Source organism: Populus trichocarpa, chromosome 18 (genome assembly GCF_000002775.5).
Source record: "Populus trichocarpa isolate Nisqually-1 chromosome 18, P.trichocarpa_v4.1, whole genome shotgun sequence".
Lineage (NCBI taxonomy): Eukaryota > Viridiplantae > Streptophyta > Magnoliopsida > Malpighiales > Salicaceae > Populus > Populus trichocarpa.
This window is the reverse complement of record NC_037302.2, coordinates 8,228,503-8,250,843: the sequence shown is the minus strand read 5'-3', so window position 1 is coordinate 8,250,843 and position 22,341 is coordinate 8,228,503. Positions and strand designations below refer to the sequence as shown.

At 31.9% G+C, this 22,341-nt stretch overlaps 1 protein-coding gene across 1 annotated transcript; it reads right to left on the bottom strand.

Moving 5' to 3' along the window:
• Window positions 1-9,186: 9,186 nt before the first annotated feature.
• On the bottom strand, window positions 9,187-16,745 carry LOC18107675 (WD-40 repeat-containing protein MSI4). The gene is made up of 15 exons (XM_024590686.2): window positions 16,378-16,745; window positions 16,071-16,134; window positions 15,299-15,385; window positions 14,700-14,762; window positions 14,308-14,373; window positions 14,108-14,182; window positions 13,649-13,724; window positions 12,993-13,206; window positions 12,637-12,718; window positions 12,077-12,150; window positions 11,816-11,927; window positions 11,610-11,684; window positions 10,868-10,944; window positions 9,819-9,918; window positions 9,187-9,593 (listed from the first exon to the last, which is right to left on the bottom strand). The coding sequence occupies exons 1-15, from the start codon at window positions 16,620-16,622 to the stop codon at window positions 9,492-9,494; spliced, it is 1,512 nt and encodes a 503-aa protein (XP_024446454.1). The 5' UTR covers window positions 16,623-16,745; the 3' UTR covers window positions 9,187-9,491.
• Window positions 16,746-22,341: the final 5,596 nt, after the last annotated feature.

Below are 22,341 nucleotides of genomic sequence, written 5' to 3'. Positions count from 1 at the left end.
TATGTTTGTCCACATATTATTCGATGACTCTTTTGTCTTTTTAATTTTAGCATTTTATATTTTGATTAAAAAATTTATTTTGTTTATGTTTCGATTCTTGAGTTTGAGAGAAGAAAAAAATCTTTTAAAAATAAAAGAAAAGAGTGAAAGTTGATGGTAGAAACATTCTGACAATAAGAAAATTGATTTTGGTGTTGATGAGTTTCATGATTTGTTAACTTGAACCTTTTCCCTATGTTCTAATTGATTTTGTTTTTTTAATTTTATCTTTCAACATCAGATTGATTGAGAATTAAGTTTAGTGATTTATTTCGGTTTGTTTTCTATGAGGTTATTTCTATCTCATGAATTGGGTCACGAGTTTAGCTAGTTAATTGGAGTTAACTTGAGTTGTTTTTTTGTGTTTTTTTTAATCGATTTTTTAATTTTAATTACATTCTTCAACATTATGTTTATTAAATATTGAGGTTTATAATTTGTTTTTTTTTCTTTTTCTATTGGGTTATCTCAGTCTCATAACCTGGGTCGCAGGTTTAACAAGTTAACTCGAGTTGATTTGATTAATTTTTTTGTTCTTTTTTTAATTGATTTTGTTTTTCAATTTTACCCTTCAACATTGAGTTTATTTTAAATTGAGCTTTATAATTTGTTTTGATTTTTTTATGAGGTTCTTGTGGTCATATGACCTGTATGTGGATTGACAAGTTAACACAGGTTATCCCGAATCAATCTAATATGTTACCATCTTAATATTTATAAAATAAAATATTATCTTGAATATTTTTTTGAGTCAAATTATATTTTTACCAGTCACCTGTGTTATCTTTGAATCTGTTAAATTGACCGGGTCACATCTGATGAATTCCCACATAATTTAAATTTGATAAGTTACATGAATTGACTCGAGTAATTTTTTTTTTAATTGATTTTGTTTTTCAAGTTTATCTTTCAACATTAAGTTTATTGGAAATTGAGTTTCATAATTTATTTTGATTTCTTTATTATGAAGTTATCATGGTCTCATGAACCTGTATGTGGATTGACATGTTAATTTGGGTTATCCCGAATTAATCCAATATGTTACCGTCTTAATTTTTATAAAAATTATCATTTTAAATATTTATTTTAAGTCAAATTATGTTTTTACCAGTTATCTGTGTTGTTATTGAATGACCGAATCATATTGAATCAATTTCCATAAAATTTAAATTTTATTTTTTTATTAAAAATAATAATAAGAAAATCTAGATATTTTTCATATTAAAAAAACAATCCAATTCGTAGCATAACACAAGTTAATGATTTAGTTGAATACTATTTTGCTTCGGCGCTGAATAGATAGAAGTCGATAGGAGTCATATAGGAGTATTGTGACCAGTGGTGGCAAACTGGCAATTGTAGTTGATTGTAACACGTGGAAAGTTTTCAAAGCTAAATGGGGTACTGGTTTTTCCCATCTTCCTTAATTTTGTAATTACTATTTGAAAGGTATTATTAAAGAATGATAAATAAAAAAACTCCAACAAAATAAAAGTTCAAAAAAATACACTATACATTAGGGATGCATATAATTATCAATGTGATATAAATATTAAGAGAAAATTACCTTTAATATTTTATAGTTGATTCGTAATTGTATTTGTTTACCAAATCTTGAAAAATTACAGTTCGTAACTTGAGTCAAAGAATTAGAGATACTTAATAACAAATCATTTCTTCATCTTTCTCTCTCTAATAAATAGTGAAGAGAATATAATTTCTCCCAAATCAAATAACAAAATTACTATTAAATTGATTTTATGTATTGGGTATCTCCCCACCTAATCTCTTTCTCTCTCTCATTCTCTCTCTCTCTCTCTCTCTCTCTCTCTCTCTCTCTCTCTCTCTCTCACACACACACACACACACACACACACACACACACACACACACACACACACACACACACAACTTCTTTATTCTTTTTCCTTGCCAAAATACTTGACAAATTTATTTTCCTTAATATTTCTGTCAACTTCTCTGCTTCACATTCAATTTTTCATATGGGTTTTTGCTGTTTTTTTTTTTTTTTTCTCTCGTGGGCTAATTTCTGGCCAAAAGATTATATTTTTCATCTTTTCATGTTTTTCTTCAAATTCTTAAAAGATTGATCTTTTTTAGGTTCTTTAATTTATGTTGTCAAGAAAAGTAGATTCTTGATTCCTTGCACATGATTCTTAGACTTATTTAAAAAGCTCAATATTTACATATACTCTATATTTCTTCTTCTTCTTCGCCCTGCTCAACATCTCTTGATTCCAATAAGAGATCATATCTTTCCAAGATAAGTTTCCATGTCAAAGGAGATTTTCTAGATTTCTGCTCCTAGACTTCAAGGGAAAAATGGGGTTTCATCAAATTTTTCTCTTTCAAAGAATATGTATGGATCTGTTTAGCGAGGAGGGGACTTGAATATGGGAGAATTAGGAGCTTGAATTGTGTATGAGAAAGAGAGAGAGAGAGATACAAGGATGATTATATATATATATTTTTAATTTTTATAATGTGAAGTGTTAATGTGTAGATATGGATGGACGATGTAGATTTAGATTTGGGGTGGAGGTGAAGTATCTATTTTTATTATTTTAATGCAATAGGACCTCTTTAGTTATTAGATGAAATATAATGACAAATATGTAAAAACTTAGATAATTTTTGTTGATTTTTTTTTTGTTGCACTAGGTATAAGATGTAAACTATTATGCAAACATCAAAGTTTAGGTTGGAAATTATAATTATCCAAAACTCGATAAGTTCAATTCTGACTAAATTATAGGATGTTAATGGTAATTTTCTTAAATATTAATTTATCATGTAGGTTAAAACTTAATTATTATCTATAAATGATATATCTTTGTGTCATCCCATATGACTGACAGTATTAAACATTGTAAAAGTTTAAATTGTTAGAAAAAATATGTAAAAAATTATTATTGTCGCACGTGTGCGGCGTCTTGGCGAACGTCCTCCTAGTAAGTTCCAAGTGTATATGGTGTGGGGAAATGGACAGAATAATGAATTCTTGTCCTTTATCAATGGAAAGAGGGAATAAGAGTCGTCACCTAATATTTTGGTCACTAGGAACACTAACTGATATCAGAGAATCGAGCACGAAGACTAGTTGTGTAAAGAGAAGGTATTAGCACTTCTAATACGCCTTACCCAAGGTAAACTGCATTGTTTATTTATCTAATTAAACTAGTTCTCTAATTGTTGGGTTGTCTAAGGTTGAAGACAAATCCTTCTCAGTAAGTAGATCCTTATATTATCGGGTAAAAATTTAACCGTTCTAATGTTAATAAAAAAGAACTATCTTTTTAATATCAAGAATACATCTTACGTATAAGTTTGTAATCTCAGATACTAAAAGAAAACAAAATATTTTTTTGGTATTTTTAAAATATAGGCCTAGTTCTCATTACTTTAATAAACTGATTATTAAAACCCAAAATGCATGCTAACACATTTTTTTTTGAATTTTATTTTGTATGAAAATACGATATGAGATATTTTTATATTTTGAGAGACTTTGTCATATGCATGAAAACATGCTATATGAACAGTGGAGAGTGAATTAGAATTCACTGTTCACTGTTCACTAGTAGAACACTAGAGAAGGAACAAGAAGAAGAGGGGAGGCTAACCTAGTAGTGGCGTTGAGGGTGGTGCTGGTGGTGACTAGACAAAATAACGACAACGGTGTTTCAAACGGCGGAGAGAGAGATAGAGAGAGAAAGGTTATTGTTTTTCTTCTATTCTCTTATGTTCTCTTCTTTCTCTTATCTTTAGTGCTTCCTTTTCTTTTCTTTCTTATTCCCCTATGGTTCCTCTGTTTTTTTTTTTTATTATGTTTTGGTCTCTTTCTCCCCTGTTTTTCTCCTCTCTTTTTTCACTCTTTGTTTTCCTTTCTTCTTTTCTGTTTTTTTCGTCTCCTTTCTTCATCTCTCGTCTTCTCATCCCCCTTTTTCTTTATTCTTTATGTTTTTTCCTCTTTTTTTCGTCTCCCTCTTACCGTCTAGTAATAAGGGGTAGTGGGAGAGGGAGCTACCCTACCCTTGTCCAGTCATTGTGAAAGGGTAAGGTGGGTGGGTCTCTCTGTGCAGCCACTCGCAGGGCTTGTCTTCTCTGCCCCTTTCATCGTGGTGGTAGGCCATGAGGGGGTGTGGGTTGTGTTGGGATTTTTGGGCAAGTGAGAGGGAGAGATGCTGCAAAGGAGGGGAAGGAAAACCTTTTTCCCCTGCTTTTGCGCGTCTAGGGGAAGACGATGGCAAACAGTGCCATCAAAACGACATCGTTTGTAGCTCTTTTTTTTAATGAATAGTGGAAATGGCGTCGTTTCGAACAAAACACGCTGTTTCATTTTAAAAGAAAAGGGCACCAAAAAGTTTTGTTTTCAAATCAGTCAATTTTCGAGTTGTTCAATCAAACCCTCAATTGAGATTTTGATTTTAAGAATCAATTCAATTGCATCCCTGCTAAATTCGAATGTCCGCCTTGAAGTTGGTCGTCTTTTTCACTTTGGTCTTTGGTTTTGAATCTGTGCATTTTAACTCTTAATTGATCAACAAACTTCCAAATTCTTCAATTTAGCCCTTGATTCGATCAATTTCAGCCCCTATATTCGCGCGTCTTTTCCAATCTGGTCCTTAGTTTTGGATTTCTTCAATCAAGTCTCTAATTGCCCATCAAACTTTAATATTTATGCAATTAAGCCCATGATTTGACCAAATTAACTCTTAAAAATTGTATTTCGACCCCAAAATTTATTTTCTTCCAATTAAAGCCTAAATTGACTTAAAAATCAATTTTTCTTGCAATCAAACCCTTTATAAACTCAATTAATCTCTCAATAAAATATAATTGAGTTCTTAAATATCTTATTTTGAATTTTTCTTCCTCAAATTGAATTTTGTTTTGTCAATAAGGCCTTTATTAGTCAAAAATATATTGTCAAATTTCAATCTTTGTATTTTTGAACTTTCTCAACTAATCTTTGACTATTTTCTGGGCGCTCCTATATCTTCTTCTCACTGCTATATATTTTTTGGTTATTTTTTTTACAATTTTTTTTTCTTTTTTTGTGGGGACCTAAAAATAGGTAACAATAATTATATTATTTTGTTTTCAAGTTGAAAGCCATTCCATCAATAAATTCTCAAAAATGTAAAAACAAATTGAACAATTTCAAGGGAATGGAAGATTTGAAGAATAAATCCTTTTCCACGAAAATATAAAGAAGAGGTTACAAAATATAAATTAAAAATAGACCACCTATCAAAGTATTTTAAATGATCCACGTTCAATTAGCAATTTCAACAAGTGAAAAAGTTTTTCTTTTGGGAGTGAAATATTCATTCTTAGTTTTTTCCTAGATGACTTCATTGAGATTAGAGAAAGTGGTAGACACCTTCATTTTTTGGTATGCATAAATCTACTTCAAATTCTGCAATATGCTTGCACTGATTAGAATACACGACCTTTGAAATTTAGCAAATAATGGGCCAATAGCAAAAGCTAAAATGATGGTAATAAAGTGGGATTGATGATCAATTCTTTATAGAAATCTAATATTGAGAAAACTACATAGACAACACTACTCTACATGGTGGATTCGATGCAGCTCTAACATTCGAGAGGGTCATATGCTTATGTGATTTGTACGTCATCTCGTTATAAATGAGCTCACACAATGATGATAGTCATGCTAGACATGTTTGTACTCAATATGTGGTTGGGCATGGTATGATAATTACTTTGAATACAATACAACTATTGAAATGGTATCGTGGGCTGATTGTGCTTTGTTATTTATGCTACATCCTCCTTGCAAGTTGGTGAGTTTTATAGGTATAAAATCCACATAAAACACCAAGTAAAAAGAGAACATTTATAAAACAACACGCAATAATAGTATATCCTTTTTGATGCATATCAATTTATGACATCAATGAATCCAATTGAGGTGTTGATCAAGTCCATTGCAAGTCTGTTGGCCAAATTGACTAAAAAGGTTGCTTTGGGTTTAATGTTTTCTATCGTCTGGTTTTATGATATTGAGTATAAATCAAAATCTGACGGTTGGATCGACCTGAAACTTTACCAGGTGATTCCAGAGGTGTTCTATGTTAAGGCAAATTTCAGGTTAATTAAAGTTAGGTAAGGCTGTCTGATACATGTTAGAAGTTATTGTATGAAAATTACATTATTTTTCTAATTGATTTGGGATTCTCTTTCCTTATGATTTTTGGATTCTTTGATTGACAAGTATTCCTTATTTTATTTGGAGATATATATGGCATAATATTACTTATATATTTTTTAAGAACCAAACCTGAGTCTATCCAGATTATCGAACAAATAATGTTGTAAGGTGAAACTGTTAAAAAAAACAAAAAAATCCCTATTAAATTAGGTAAACTTGAAAATTTCATTTTCATTGGCATAATATTGAGATAATCTCATAGAAAAAAAAAGTTTGAAATAAATCAATTTTAAAAAAGAAAAGAAAAAATAAAAGTGAACCCATGTTAACCTTTGAAACCGGTGATCCTTGTCATGAACCCAAGGTTAACTTAATAGAAGGCAAACCGTAAAAAATAACAAAAAAAAAAGAAAAAACAAGAAAACATCAGTTTAAAAAAATAACAAAAACCAAGCAAACTTAGGCGATCCTTTTAAATCTGGTCTAATCTCTAAACCTCGTAACCCATAAAATCCTAGATACGGATTCAATCAAGAAACTTAATTCTTAATCAATTTAATATTGAAGGATGAAATGATGTAAAAAATATCAATAAAAAAACTTGCAAAAAAAAATTGAAAGAAAAAAACCCAAGGGGGATGAATTAAAAAAAAATTAAAAATGATTCCAAATAAAATAAATAGCAATTAGAAAAATTATGATCAAATTTGAAAGATTATAAAATCATAGGGATGGTGAAATTGAAAAATATTTGTAATTTGATAGAATATTTATAGATTACAAAATGATAACAAGTAAAATTGAAAATAATTATAAGAGACTAACCCAATAGAAGACAAATCTAAAAAAACTAACAAAACAAAATTGAAAAAAGGGATAAAAAATAAGAAAAAAATCAGTTTAAAAAAAGGGAAAAAAAACCCTAACGTGGAATTGATAATCAACAATGGTAGTTGTGAGAACATGGTATCATTAAAGGCAGTAAAGAAGTCATGCCTCAAAATAAACAATCACCTTAATCCCTATAAACTGACCTCATTGAAGTGGGATAGCAAGGTAATCATGGATAAATGATGTCTTGTTTCATTTTTCATTGACAAGAAATATTATAATAGTGATTGGTATGATGTTGTTTGTATAGATGCTTCATATATTATTAGAATGCCTTAACAGTATAATAGGAATGTATTGCATCACAAGTGACACAATGCATGCACCTTTAACATAAAAAGAAAGCATGTAGCATTGACATCCAGGAGAGGGGGGAATTGTTGAGGCTAAACCAAGTAAGGGTAATAATTGTTTTTCTTTATCATAGTTTATGGAGAAAGTAGGGAATGAAAGGGTAGTTCTTGCATTGATGCTTACGAGTAATTATGTTGCGGCTAAACCAAAATCCCTTGAAGTTCTATCATAGTTTATCATAGAGGTTTAAGGGATTTTAGTCTACTTAATGCTAGAAGAATTATCCCTAAGCTACCTCCTATATGAGACATCTAGCACTAGATCGACTTGATTTTATGTTCTAGCTTACCAAATGAACCAGTTTATAGACTTAGACCAGTAAATCTAAAGAGTTACAACAATATATGGTAGAGTTGTTGAAGAAGAGGAACACTTGAGAAAGTACAAGTCCTTGTATAGTTTTATCCCTTTCGGTAACAAATAAAAATGGAAAATGGGGCATATTTATAGATAGTAGAGCCATCAACCAGATTAATATGAAGTATTTTTAGCCCATGCCATAATTGGATGATATTATAGATCAATTAGCCGGTTTTAAAATTTTCTCAAAACTAATATTAAAAACAGCTACCACTAAATACAGATCAAGCCAAAGTATAAGTGGAAGACAACTTTTAAACACAACATGAGTTGTATGAGTGGATGGTGATATCATTTGATCTATCCAATGCACCTAGTACTTTTATAAGATTCATACACTTAGTTTTGAGATCATTTATGGGGGGTTTGTAGTGACTTACTTTGATGAAATCATGATCTATAACTCATACTTGGAGTGGAGCACCTATAGTCATGAGCAATTGTTTATAAACCATATAATTGTTTGTTCTTTAATAATACTATTACTTTTTTGGGATTTGTTGTATCTATTAATGATGTGCAAACATATAAATCTAAGGTGACGGCAATTATGGAGTGGCTCTCTCCCACGAGCATTCATGATGTTAAGAGTTTTCATGGGCTGACATCTTTTTATAAGTGGTTCTTCCACAATTTTATAGCACTGATTGGACCTATTATTGAATGCTTCAAAAGTCATGCTTTTCAATGAATGAAAAAGGTAGCTTCTGATTAGCAAAGCAAAAGATTATCGAAGCTCATGTGTTGGCTCTTCTTGATTTTGACAAGCTATTTAAGATGAATTGCGATGCCTTGGTTTGGGGATTGGAGGTGTTCTTAGTCAAGAGGGGCGCCTCGTGGCATTTTTCAATGAAAAGCTTACTAGCTTCAAAAAAAAAAAACTATTGCAAGTATCATATAGAGTTCTATGTTATTGTTTACTCATTGAAGCATTAACAACACTACCTAATGCAAAAGGAGTTCATATTTATTATTAATCACGAAACGTTAAAGTACATCAATGGGTTGTAGAAGTTAAGTCATTGACATGCCAAAAGGGTATCTTTTCTGTTAGAGTTCATATTTTTCTTAAAACAATAGTCTGGTAGCCTTAAAAACATAACAAGCTGATAGTCAGAATATTTAATCATTTTGATGTGATATTAAAAATAAATTTTATAAAATAAAAAAATATTATTTTAATACTTTTTCAAGTAAAAACACTTTAAAATATAATCTTTTATCTGATAGTCAGAATATTCTCAGATGAACCGCTTCACGGGTTTATCCACTTAATTGGACATGCATGCTGTCTACACTACACACGAATTCGACTGAGATCAACAAATGACAACAGCAACAATACAAACCCCTGCAAAGTTGCAGGCTGCTCGGCTCCCTTTTTCCTGTCACATTATCCACGCCAAATTATTGACCGAAGCAAAGCAAATTTAAAAGAGTCCAAATCCAGAAAACATCCGAATTTAATCTGGAAAGGGCAGAAGAGGAGCACAAATACATCTCTACAAAAATCCACCTACACAGGCATCCGTCCCCTCTAATTGCTATCGGTCCTAGGCAAGAAAACAGAATACAGCTAAAAATCCATACGATAAACTAGTAGTGTTAATTCCCATAATCATACAGGTCTTGTTCCAAGTCCATGTCAAGGCTTCGAAGCACAGGAAACCACATGTGACTTGAACTTCTCAAGCTCTGCCAAAACCTCATCTTCTGGCCTGTAGATCAAATCACTCATGCGCCATATCTGCACACATTTTATTAAATCAAATTTAAGCATTACCCCAATGACTCAAATTAGAAACATCTTTAAAAGCATTCTAAGAGAAAAAGAAAAAGTAATGACATCTCTAGAAGTTTAGATTAGTGATACAAAATTTTGAAACTCCATTCCCATCCTTCATGCTCTATGTTTTACCAACTTATCCATACACTTGCACAATAAGACATTTCCATGGAAAGCAACTATTACCTGCAGTGTCCCTCCCCCGCCAGTGGTATCACAGTCATCAGAGACACTAACCACCGTCCAAGGATCAGATGCATTCCAATGGAAATCAACAACTTTATCCCTAAATGACAGTAAAAGAAAATACATGATTACTTATCAGCCCATAAAGAAATACGGGAGAATTTCAAAAAAGAATCAAGGATTCAAATATTGAAGATGCGCTTTGCTATCAATCAAACATATAAAGTAGATTAAATATGACCAGGAAAAACACAATAAACATGTGAAGACCAAAGCAAAAGATGAGACAAATGCTTATTTACAGTGAATTTAGAGCTGTTAGTTGATTTCAATAAACCATGAGAATCTTTAAACCAAGGTAGATAAGACATTAACGAACACTTAAACACAAAAAAGTCGAGGCCATTTGAGCTTTCCTTAATTTGACAGACATGTGTTTTAACATTGTATGTAATCTTAAGTCACAAACATTTGTCAGGTTAAGAGTATGAATGTGGTTGGTCAGAGCTTTCACCATTCATGCTTCAGCCAGCCACACCTAATAGTGCATTAGCAGTCTAAGAAACTCAGGAGAGAAGAACCTTCAGAAAGCTAACATGATAGAGAGATCAGGTTCAACACATCTCATAAAAATATTTCTTGCAACAAAGAGATGTTGCCAATGATTCCTAAAAGCCAAATTCAGAAGTAGAAGAAAATAGTGTTTTTCACATATAGATATGGTAGGCATTCAAGGCAAAGAGACAATCAGGTGAGATGGCTGCATCCAACAAAGACCAGTCAGCAACTAGAGAAATTGAGGTTCATGTAGCTGCATGGAGAAGAAAAATGATAAAGAAACCATATAAAATGACAAATGCTAATGCACCATATTGAATGATGAGAATCTCCTTTTTTCAATCGCAAGTGATAGATGCTGGTTTGAGAAACATATATTCAAGGTATTCAAAAAGGAATCCTTAAGACAAATGAGAAAACAATTACAAACCATTGAGAATTGCTAGCAATTAAGGAACTGTTTTCAAGGAGAAAAACTATCAGGTACAAACCTGTGCCCAGCATGCTGGAAAAACAATCCTGCAGGAGAACTTGGAGCTCTAGTCGGACGCTCTGTCTTTTTGCCAACCTGCAAGAACAGAAAAACATAGAGGACGCATGCTAGTAAAACATCACCCAAGTTCCAATCACACAGCAAACCAAGCAACAATGCAACCAAACAATCAAAGCATCTTTAATTAGAACTTTTGAAATCTGAGGCAGAGATGGAGGAAAAGCTTTCACCAAAATGAGGTGTAGCTCAAAAGCACCATAAAGAAAGCTGGGCTATGCTCAAGAACAATTGGGATAAGAATCCCCCACCCATGCAGCGAACAAATAATGGGAAGCATCTCCGTACAAACTAAAAATTTCTTTTATCTCAATGTGAAGATCCAGAAACCAAATAAGACTTTTAAAAGACAAGTTACATATGTATTCAGAACTATGTGTTCTTGCAGAGGAGTCCACAGCGACTATATATCCTGAGTACATGCAATGAAAAACAGATGAACAGTTTGGTCTTTTCTTCAGCTTCTTAGAAAATAATTAGTTAAATATTTCTTACAGAGCATTTCAAACAAGAAAAAGGGTATGCAATCCTTTCATTTTCCCCTTCACTTGAGGATTCGTTAACTTTCACAATGATTTGTCAAACAGACCTACATTGCTAGAGACCTATTTTGCATTCAATTAGATGGGTTGATGCCCATGCACAGGCAATCCAGCTCATGTATGGATATTGGACATACAAACCTTCTCATAATCCCAAATATTTAAGAGACCATCCTCCGCAGAACTCCCAAAAACAGATGCCTTATCTGGAGACCACTGAAAAAGAAATGGAGATTAATAAAGTAAACATTTATAGCTAGCTTCCAGGGCCAACAAATGACTTCCAACTAAAATTTTGAAGAAAAAGGCTTGGGGTATGAGAGGAACAAAAGGAGGTTGGTGAGTACCTGTACACAGAGAACAGCAGCTTTGTGACCCTCAAATTTATAGACAGGCAAACCAACTCCATTAGAAGTGAGATTCCTTCGATCAAACATGCAAACAGAAGTATCTGCAGACCTGAAGAAAAAACAAGCAGAGCTTAAAAAAATCTTTGGCATTTAATTTTTTCCTTACAAGCACAAAACATCAACCAAACTAAAATTGTTTATCTTGTCCACACCTGGACAGCACAGCATAACTGAAGGAAGCATAAAATTGAAACATACCCAGTTAAAATGAGATTATCATCTTGAGGATTCCAATCAACACAGTGAAGATCAGCATTATGTGCCCTTTCAACCTGTTGACCAGAAACCAAAATCGGTGGAGAACAGGAAAACATAGATAGTCAGAGCTGAGCTTTTACATGAATGATATTTTAAAACTGAATAAGCACAATCTACAGAATACCACTGAATGGTGACCAGATAAAAAGGCATACAAAACATGAATGATACTTTGGTTCAATGAAGTAGATATTAAAAAGAAATAATTAAAAAAAAAGTTATAACTCAGTTTCTTGATCAAAACTCTACACCCAATCAATGTGAACAGATTATGGTAAAAAAAATAGATAAATAAAAAAGTCAATACAGTCAGGTGCAGAGAGTAAGGAATAGTACACTAGTATTAACATCATTCAGAACAATGAGATCAGGTTTTCACTTCATCAATACTGGGAATGCCTTCATAAATACCCACAAGATTTGTCAACCATAATCCAAGAAAAATTTACAAAGACAGATGCTAATAACAAGACCAAGAATATAAAGCAGAGGCAAATAACCTTTATAGCTGGGCTAGTACCAGCTCTAGCATCCCATAATATAAGGCAAGAATCATCTCCTACACTACAAAACTCCTGCGCACTTCAGAAGACATATAAACTCAATCAGAAATAAAAAGCCATATCATAAATGCTTTTCCAAAGTTATAATTAAAGAAAAGTATAAGAGCATATTAACGAGATTAATTTTACAGCCACATTTTCAATTATTTGCATAATACACTGAATATAATAACATAATATAAATGATGACTAAAAAAATCATAATTTCATGAAAGATGGATATTATACATTGAATACTAAGACAATAAACAATGAGATGACTACATGCATTTAACCAGGGCCATGTGAGATACCTGGATGGACAGAATGCCACGTCTTCAACTGTATCCTCATGCCCTTGGTAGATACCTCGTGGTCCAACAGAAGGGCCATCAGTGGCTTTATCACTGCCATCCCCAGTCTTTTTAATGATTGATCCACCAGATCCTGGAGACTTAGTGGCTGGATCAGAGGCAGATGATGTTATATGGTCCTGGATACTCCACAAAACTACCAACTTGTCCTTCCCTGCAATTAACAACCCATACTTGAAGAAAATCTTTGTCAAGATAAATCAAGTTTGTCCTAGTCCCCATCCAAGCAATCTAGATGTGCCTATAAGAATCATGAACATCCAACCAAACTAAAGAGACACAGCATAACAGTACACACCAAGATACATATTTCAACCAGAAGGAAAGAAATATGTAATAAGACAAATATGCTGTTTGGTGCAAGTAGCAATCTAGTCCTAACTTTTAAGAAAGTCATTTATTAATAAGTAAACACCATAATACGTATCCAAAAGAAGAAGAAAATTGACAACAAAAGGAGAAACACAGAATAACACAAATAAGCTGCTGGACAAATTTCATATTCTAACCAAGCACAAGTAGCAATCCACCCCAAATTCATCCATCACAAGGAAAAAAAAAGAAAAGAAAAAAGAACTTAAAAATAGATTTTCAACCTCCAGAAAGCACATAGGGTTCAGTTGGGCACATTGCAAGGGCAAACTCAGCATTGTCTTGATGTCCAGTCAAAATCTGTGGGAAAAAGTTCCAAGTTGACATGGTTTAGCACGCGACACAAAAAAAAGGGTCATTTTGATAGAAAATTATGAATCCCTAGAAATATAAAAAGGGTGTGCAAATGCATGATGATATGCCTGGAATGCAGCAGTAGTACAAGAAAATGCTTTATGGAGAGGATCATGTAAACACGATAGCATTTGCATATGATTGTCCACAATTTACAACACTCTTTTATATCTAGAAGGCAAACATCTAAACGACCCTACTTTCCATTGTAGCGAAACCAATAAAAAAACAAAAACTACTAAGAGTGCTGATTATAAATATAAAAAGAGAGCCTTGATAAATAAGTAAATAAACAAAATGCAGCATCCTGCATTTCAAAATCAAATTACCAAATCTGGACGAGAATTTGTAGCTCCAAGAACAGCATGTCGGTTAGGCTGTGCTTCAACATCCCATATAAGAACCTGAAGTTTTACAAGTACAATGCTGGCAAAATTAAATTATGGGAACTAACAAAACCGTAAAAACAATCAAAAACAGAATAGGTTCAGCCTAAATAAAGAAACCAATAGGTTCCTAAGACACTCACATCAGGGCTGTCAGTATGAGTAGCCACTATCTTACTATTCTGGGGGAGTTCTCTGATTCTGTTTACCTGAAAAAGTATATCAAAAAAATCTATGAAGAAGAAGTTCAAATGGGATTTCCTGCCTTTTAAAAGCAGAGCAAAACTTTAAGATCAGGGTGGACATGAGTAAAGAGCCAATGCAGCAAAAGTACAAGTCCATACTCCTTTTTCTAACAGGAAATGTGGCATTAAAATTTTACAACAAACTTAATAGAGAGATCAAGTAGATACCTATTTTATACCAAAAAAAAATGTCAAAAGTTTATAATCAGCTGATGTATCTGCATCACTGCATGCAACTGTAATAACTACATATATTATGGCTGTGTACATTCTGTATGTGAAATCTATACCTCTCCAGGATGTATGATGGTCTTGTACTTCTTAACAAATGGAGAGCGTGCTTCTTCGTTAAACTGAAAAGATAAAGCAAATGGTATTAAGTAAATAAATTAGATGTTAACCACATAAACTTTGTAGGAACAATTGAGGAACTTGACAAAGTAATTGGAGGATAGATATGAGGGAAAAGAATTCAGGGGAAAGGAATGTGACGGGGTAGAGTTACTTAAATTTGTTTGGGCAAGAGAGAAAATGAGGGGAAGAGATGAAAGTGGAGTGAAAATTTTCCTTGAGCACCAAAAATCTATCTCCAATTTAGAGAGAAAATGGAAAGATAATGGAAAAAGGTTACTCATTCACCCTTATAATAAATTTTCTATTCCACAAAAATGAAAGGTAAAAAGGATTTTATAAACTTTCTCTACACATTAATTCTCCTCCAAATTCCTTCCACCAAAACAACAAGAGAGGAAATTACTTCTCTCCTGTAACTTCATTTCCCTTCATTTTCAATGATTTCAGTTTCCTTTCCCTCATATTCGGCTCCCAAACATTGAATAAAAGTTAAGAGCATGTAGAAGAAAGAACACAACAGAAAATAATTAATCACCTGAGATATGTGTTCCGCAGCAGCAACTCTAGACTTGACAACATCACAATTTGCAATGACCAAAGTATTTGGAACACTACCATCAGTCTGGCCACACAAAAGAAGTTGGATAAAGAAAAATAACCAGAAAAAGGAAAAACATTTGTTATGAGAACAGTTCTGAAGAAAAGTGACCAAATAAAGTCTAAATTATCATGGAAGGTAATATTTATTGGCACGGTTAACATTGGAATGGACACAAAAACAGTAATCACGACATTATAGAAACTGTCTTACAGGAAAGATATTAAGAAAGTAAACACATCACCACAAGTCATAATCCATCAACGGAGTAACAAAATCTCTAAAGCACCCAAAATCTCACATTGCATCAGCTAGAAAGAGATGTCAGAGGGTAAATTAAAATGCCCTTTCCAAGCTAAAAGAATGACCAATTGCACACCAAACCCATAGGCTCCAATTATTACCATTAAAACCTTGAAGTTTCAATGTTGTTTCAGTGTAAGGATGCAATTAATTGTCTATTAATTGGGATGGGACAGAATCACAAAAAAATCAATGTGCATAGCACAATGCTTATTTCTTCAGCCTTCAAGACTCATTTGAGCAGTAAGATTTTAGCCATCTTGCTCAGATTAAGCACATGAATAGTTCTCTTCCGTAATTTATCTATTGCTGAAAAATAAATTAGAGCATTTCGTTCATTACCATTACAGAAGTTTCAGATGTTTGACCAGAAAGACGCTCATATAGTATAAGCAAAAAAACTTGCCTGCTCGGAGAGATAGAGGCGCTGGCGATTCTTGTAAGTAGCTTGCTCAAGCTGCGGGCCCCACCTAATCACAGCATCATCGATCGATTAAAAAAAAAACATACTGAGCTTCAATCGTGGTAGAGCCATGGAAATGGAGCAAAGTAACCAAATTGAAAAACCCTAGCTTTGGTTCACTCAAAACCAAAGGTAAAATAAAAGCCCTAGACAAGAAAGAACGTTAAAAAATACAGAGCAAAGGGGAGAAAGCATTTGACAATCAAGAAATGTAAGGAAAACCTAGTAAAAAGAGAGAGAGAAACAATACCGGCAAGAGAGAGATGGCCAGACGAGGTTGTGATTGGCTAGCCAGTCATAAAGAACAGGAACCAAAGACTTCCACTGAGTGTACTTGTCATCAATAGAGGGTTGCTGTGCCTTCCTTCCCTCTTTCATTCGGGCACCAGCACTTTGCTGCTGCTGCTGCTGCTGCTGCTGCTGTTGATCTTCTTTGGGCTTCGGTTTTCGGCCTCTCTTCTTTGGCACTTGAGCAGTAGTGGCAGCAGGTTCCATTTCAAAGACACAGTAATTCTCTTCTGTTATGGGTGAGAACTAAAACCCTGAGAAGATGGACGGCCTGCCCCTGTCTAATAGTAAAGACTTGATAGTTGTCTAGTGATGTGTCGTCGGCGGGTCAATTTTTAAACTGGTGATGGCAGTGTTTTGTTTTTCTAAATAAAAAATTATATCCAGTTAAATTTAATAATATAATTAAAAATAAATAAATGATAATAAAAAAGATATTTTTCCATTTTATAAGAAAATATCTTTTACAAATTCTAAAAATATTTCTACAATCTTATATAACAAAACAAAAACTAAATACAAATAAAATAACATTAAAAATAAAAATAAAAAACATCTAAAGTTTAATTATTAATAAATCAAACATTGAAAGAGAAACTAAAAAAAATATTTAAAAAAAATTAAAAAAACTTGACTAGAGTCTGCATGTCAAAGTCATGGCTCTGTCATGAGACCGATATAACCTTGCCTAAAAGAATTGGAATAAAATAATAGAGATCAACTTTTAAGCCAATAAAATGATGACAAGCGAAATCAAAAAAAAAAAAAAACTCGAGATAAATCGGATTAACTCGATTAACTTGTGACCCGGAATATGAGATGAAGATGACCTCACTAAAAGGAAAGCATAAACATCATGAAGTTTAATGCCTAATAATCTTATGTTGAATGATGAAATTAAAAAAAAAATCAGTTTTTTTTTTTAAATAAACAAGTCAACATGGGTTAATTTAATTAACTCATAATCTAGTATATAAGATTGGGATAAGTCCACAAAAAAAAAAAAAGCAAAACAATCATGAATTTTAAGGTCTAATAACCTAATATCAAATAAAAATTGAAAAGAAAATTAATTAAAAAAAATGTAAAAAAAAAAAACACAAGTCAACTTAAATTAATTGTTAACTTGACTAATATGTGACCTAGGATATGAGTTCGGGATGAATCCATAGAAGCAAAAGCATAAAAAAAAAATCATGAAACTCAATACCCAATAATCTAATGTTGAAAGTTAAAGCTGAAAAAACAAAATCAATTTTTTAAAAAAGAACCTAAAAGAATCCAAATTTAAATCAGGCTAATTTTCAAAACCAGAGATCTAAGACATGAGACCGAGATTATCCCATAAAAAATATGAAAAAATCACGAAGCAAAATTCTTAATCATCAAAAAATTAAAAACAAAATAAATAACAATTAAAACAATGAGGACCAATTCTAGTATGAAAAATAAATGAAAGAGAACAATGATGGACTAAATTGAAAAATAAAATAAATCATGAAAATGAGAAAAGAAAACAACAATAAAAAGAATAAGGACCAAGTTGGATGCAAAAATTAAATGTTGATGGATGAAATTGAAAAATAAAACAAGAAAGAGATAAAAACAAAAAACAAAAACAATAGCAATCAAAATAATAAGGATCAAATTGGATTAAAAACTAAATGAAATAAAATGTTTAGGGATGAAACTAAAAAAATAATCAACTTCAAAAAGTATTAAAAGCAAAACAAACAGTAATAAAAAAAATAAGGACTAGAATTTGATATAAATACAAACTAGAAGGCACATTTATTTTTGGGAAGGGTTGGCAAGAAATTCAAAGCGGGGATATAAAAAAGAAGGAGGATAAGGAAAAAAGCCTCACAAAACCCACATATTGCTCTACCGTGCTCACGCGTTGACCACTATGAAGAGCATAGCACGACGCTTCCAACACCATCATGAAAGGTAGCGTTTGACTGCTTAGATGCATCGCACACGCTGCCTAAAAAGCATGGGAACCTTCACGTCAACCCCTTTTTTTAATTATTTTTATATATGTGAAAAGACTAGTTTGTCACCATGGGACCCAATGGTTGCTCTACTATGCACATATGTTGACCACCATGAAGAGGATGACGTGGCACTTCCACCACTGTTATGAAAGGTGGCGTTTGACCGCTTAGAGGCGCCACATGCGCCATCCAAAAAGCTTGGGTGCTTCCGCGCCAACCCGTTTTTGTTTTATATTTTTTATATATATGTGAAAAGATTAATTTACCCCTCATTTGCTTATAACTAAAAAGTCATGATGAAATTGTTAAGAAGCCTCTAGACATCTATTTTTATGTTTTTTCTTCTAAAGATAATGTAGTTATTTCATTGTGCTAGAAAAACACCCCTAAACCATAATTTTAAAAATTTTGTTCATAAGAGTAATAAAGTCATTTTACTATGTTAACAAATATGTATATATTAGTTTGTTCTCGATCAATTTAGTAATGTTCAATGGATCTTGTGGAATAATCGGTACTACCCCTAATAGTAAGCTTTGTTATTTTTTTTAGAATGACAAAATTGTCATTAAATTGTTCCAATCTACATTGTAATAAGTCTAGGGTCATAATGTTTTACTGATGACTTTTAGTTTTTTTTGTAACTAACTAGTACTTATGCTAGGCTGCAAATAAGATTTAAAGCTAATTTTTAATACAAGAGAAAAAATAAGTTGGTGTTGTAAAAGCCTTTTATGACTCCATTAAAAATTTTAACTAAAAATTGAAAATTTCATATGAATTGAAAATATATGACTAAAAAATTGTAAAAACCTAATTACAAGAGCTCGTTTGTTTTGTGTAAAATATTTTGCAAATATAAAATATTTTGCATTTAAAATATTTTTCAGTATTTAGCTTAAAAAATATTTTCTCATAAAATATATTTCTCAGTGAATGCGATGGAAGAGGAGGTGGTAGCATGATAATTATGGTGATGGTGAAAGAGGAGCTAGTGGTAAGGGGATTGTCGTGGTGGTATATGGTGAGATTGAGATGGTAGTTAAAATAGTTGGATGATATTATAAATGAATTACTATTCGGAAAATATTTTATGGAACTTTATGAGTTGAAAATATTTTTTAGCAAATGAGCTAAGTTTGAAAGTTGATTGTGATATTGTATAAATATAAAGTATTATTTTTATATCCATCAGGATATATAAAGTTGGATCTGAATGACTTATTGGAATTTCATTTATAAAGTTTATTTACAAATAAAGTACTTATGTTAAAAAATAGTGTATTGTAATGCATACAAGGAAGTATTTTATTGCAAAGTATAACTAGTATGATTTATATATTGTATTCTTGATCTAAGTGTAAGTGTTTCTACTCACTAGCTTTTCTGGATTTTATAAGAAATTATCACTTTTCAAGTAGTGTCATAGGAGCCAAAAGGTAGAATGTAAGAAATATCAAGAGAGTCATATGATAAGTTATGTCTTTAAATTAATACCATATTTTTTTCCATATTATTTGTAAGTGGCAATTAAAGTCTTATATGTTTGGTCATAGATGTGCATTCTCTAGATGCTTTTATTTTATCAATTTATCCTCCTTTTCTTTTTACATCCCCATATCTCAAATATTGGGGACACAACACTACTAAAAAAAAAAAGTTACGAAATTGCCAATGAAAAATAATTCATCGTTTACCGATAAAAATTGTGATGGAAAATTTATGTCTGTAATTTCTAATGAAAACAATGATGGAATAAAAAAAATTCCATCAGCATAACTGACATGTCGAATTACTGATAGAATTGCCAACAAAAATTCCATCAATAATTTTAAACTAAATTAAAACCTAATAGTCCTCTTCTTTCCCAATTTCTTCTTCTTCTCCTCAAAACATCAAATTAATTACTACCGATAGCCCCCCTACAAATCTAACACCAACAATACATCTCTCCCCATCTCAAGTTTGATTTCTTGTTTACTTTCACTTCCTAGTAAATTTGTTAATTACTTTGCACGAGGCTTTTTATTTCTTTTTTTTTCAATTTGAGTTCGGACTGCAACAAATAACTTCGTATTACTTTTTCAAAACGTTTTGATTTTCACTTTTTGTGTGTTTGCTTGCATTGGTTTGGATGGTGTGTCATGTGAAAATCAAAGGGGAGATTGATTTTGCTTAATGATGACACCCGCATCCGTTGGACCTTGAGGATTGTTCTTACTAATTTGGTTGACATAAATATGATATCTGGGGGCTGAATTTTGAATGTTTTATGTGTGTTTGAAAATTTTCTCAAATGTATAGGGTTTGAGACCTTTATTAAGCTTCTCAATGATGGATTCATGTTTGATTGTTTGTCTAAAGCACGTTAGAGAGTTGTTGCTACATTCTTTGTATTTTTAGTGAGTTTATGTTTAAAAATTTTGTTGAGAATGGTTTTAAGAAAACAAAAATGCTACTATATTTTTCTTATGAGCTTTGATAAAGTTGATTGTTTTAGTTTTCGATTTTTCTCATGTTTTCGTTTTAAAAACTTGACTGTCATTTTCTTTTGATTTTGCCTTTGCTTGAGTTTGGTTGAATATTTTATGCTTTAGCCTTGTAAGTGTAAAAATATGCCTTCCATTTTACTACTCTTTTTTCTCTGTACAATTTGGGTTGAAAATATTATGTTTAGGATGTTTTAAATATCCAATTTTTTTGGATTTTTAATTATGTATTAAAAGGGTCAATAAAAGCTACAAGACACTAAATATTTTCAAAACAAGCAAACTTATCAAATTTTTAAAATGATAGAATCTAGTGTGTGTGTGTGTGTGAATCATGGTTGTGTGTTTTAACACTCTCGCGCTTGTGTGTTTAATGACTACATGGTTGTGCTCAGTTTATTAAAAGGACATGGTTAAAATGGTTATATATTTGTGTATAGCAAGGTCATTGCCTACCAACTTTATGATTGGACATCAAATAAGCATAGTTAGTAATATCTTTGTAGTAAAGATAGTTAAATTCATGATCACTCTTCTTTTTGTGCACTTTAATATTGTAGATTCATAGACTAGATTTTGATTACAATTATGCCAATAACAAGAATTAGTATTGTCATTAGGAAGTTATGTGCCCTTTCTTGGATGGTGTTGTCGAGACTAAAAGGTCATGAAGGTAAATGATTGTTAATGACCAGAAAAACTAGACAAATAAAACAACCACACCATAGTGCAATTGGTACCATAAGTGCTGCCTTCTTTGATAGTGGAATTGTAAAATGCAAATCTAAAATACACAAATATGAAAATGGGTTTTATCGGTTAAGCATCAAGTTCTAAGTTCTAAACTACCATTAACATAATGTGTTCATTGTTTCCTATTAGATACCATGTATACAAGAAAAAACAGGTCCAAGTCCAACAAGAGCGTTACTACTTCATCAAGTAGTAGTGTCTGTGATCGTGTTGTAAATCTAAATGATGATTATGAAGAGGCACCATCTAATGTAAAAGTTATCAACCAGACTAAACCAATAAGGAAAATAGAGCAATCATCCTTTATTTTATAAAGCTTATTTTAAGCAAAATTATTGCAGAATAGAAGGACAACCTCTCTATATAATTAATGTTTTGTCTTAATATTGAAGTTATTTATTTGTATTAAGTTATTTTAAGTTTTATATTTCATGAAAATGACATTGATGAATTGGTTTTCAGATTCAATAGTATTAAAGTTGCATGTCCAATCACCCTTACGATGAAGTGGTCATTTGAAGAACCATTGTTTTAATGGAGTCATCTTTATGAACATTCTAAATGGATAACTATGGTAAATGGTTGGTGGATAAAACTTAAGGCTAGATAAATAATCTCTAATTTGAGTTACTAGTTTTTAAAATTTTGAAAACTAATTAATCTATGAAATCAATTAGGGAAAAAATT

Excerpts from the sequence above, each read along its gene's own strand:
- LOC18107675 (XM_024590686.2), bottom strand. The coding sequence starts at position 16,622 with ATGGAACCTGCTGCCACTACTGCTCAAGTGCCAAAGAAGAGAGGCCGA. Across the intron at positions 15,386-16,070 it reads GCCTCTATCTCTCCGAGCAG|ACTGATGGTAGTGTTCCAAA; the intron begins GCAAGTTTTTTT and ends TTGTGTGGCCAG. Across the intron at positions 14,763-15,298 it reads CTGCGGAACACATATCTCAG|TTTAACGAAGAAGCACGCTC; the intron begins GTGATTAATTAT and ends TTATCTTTTCAG.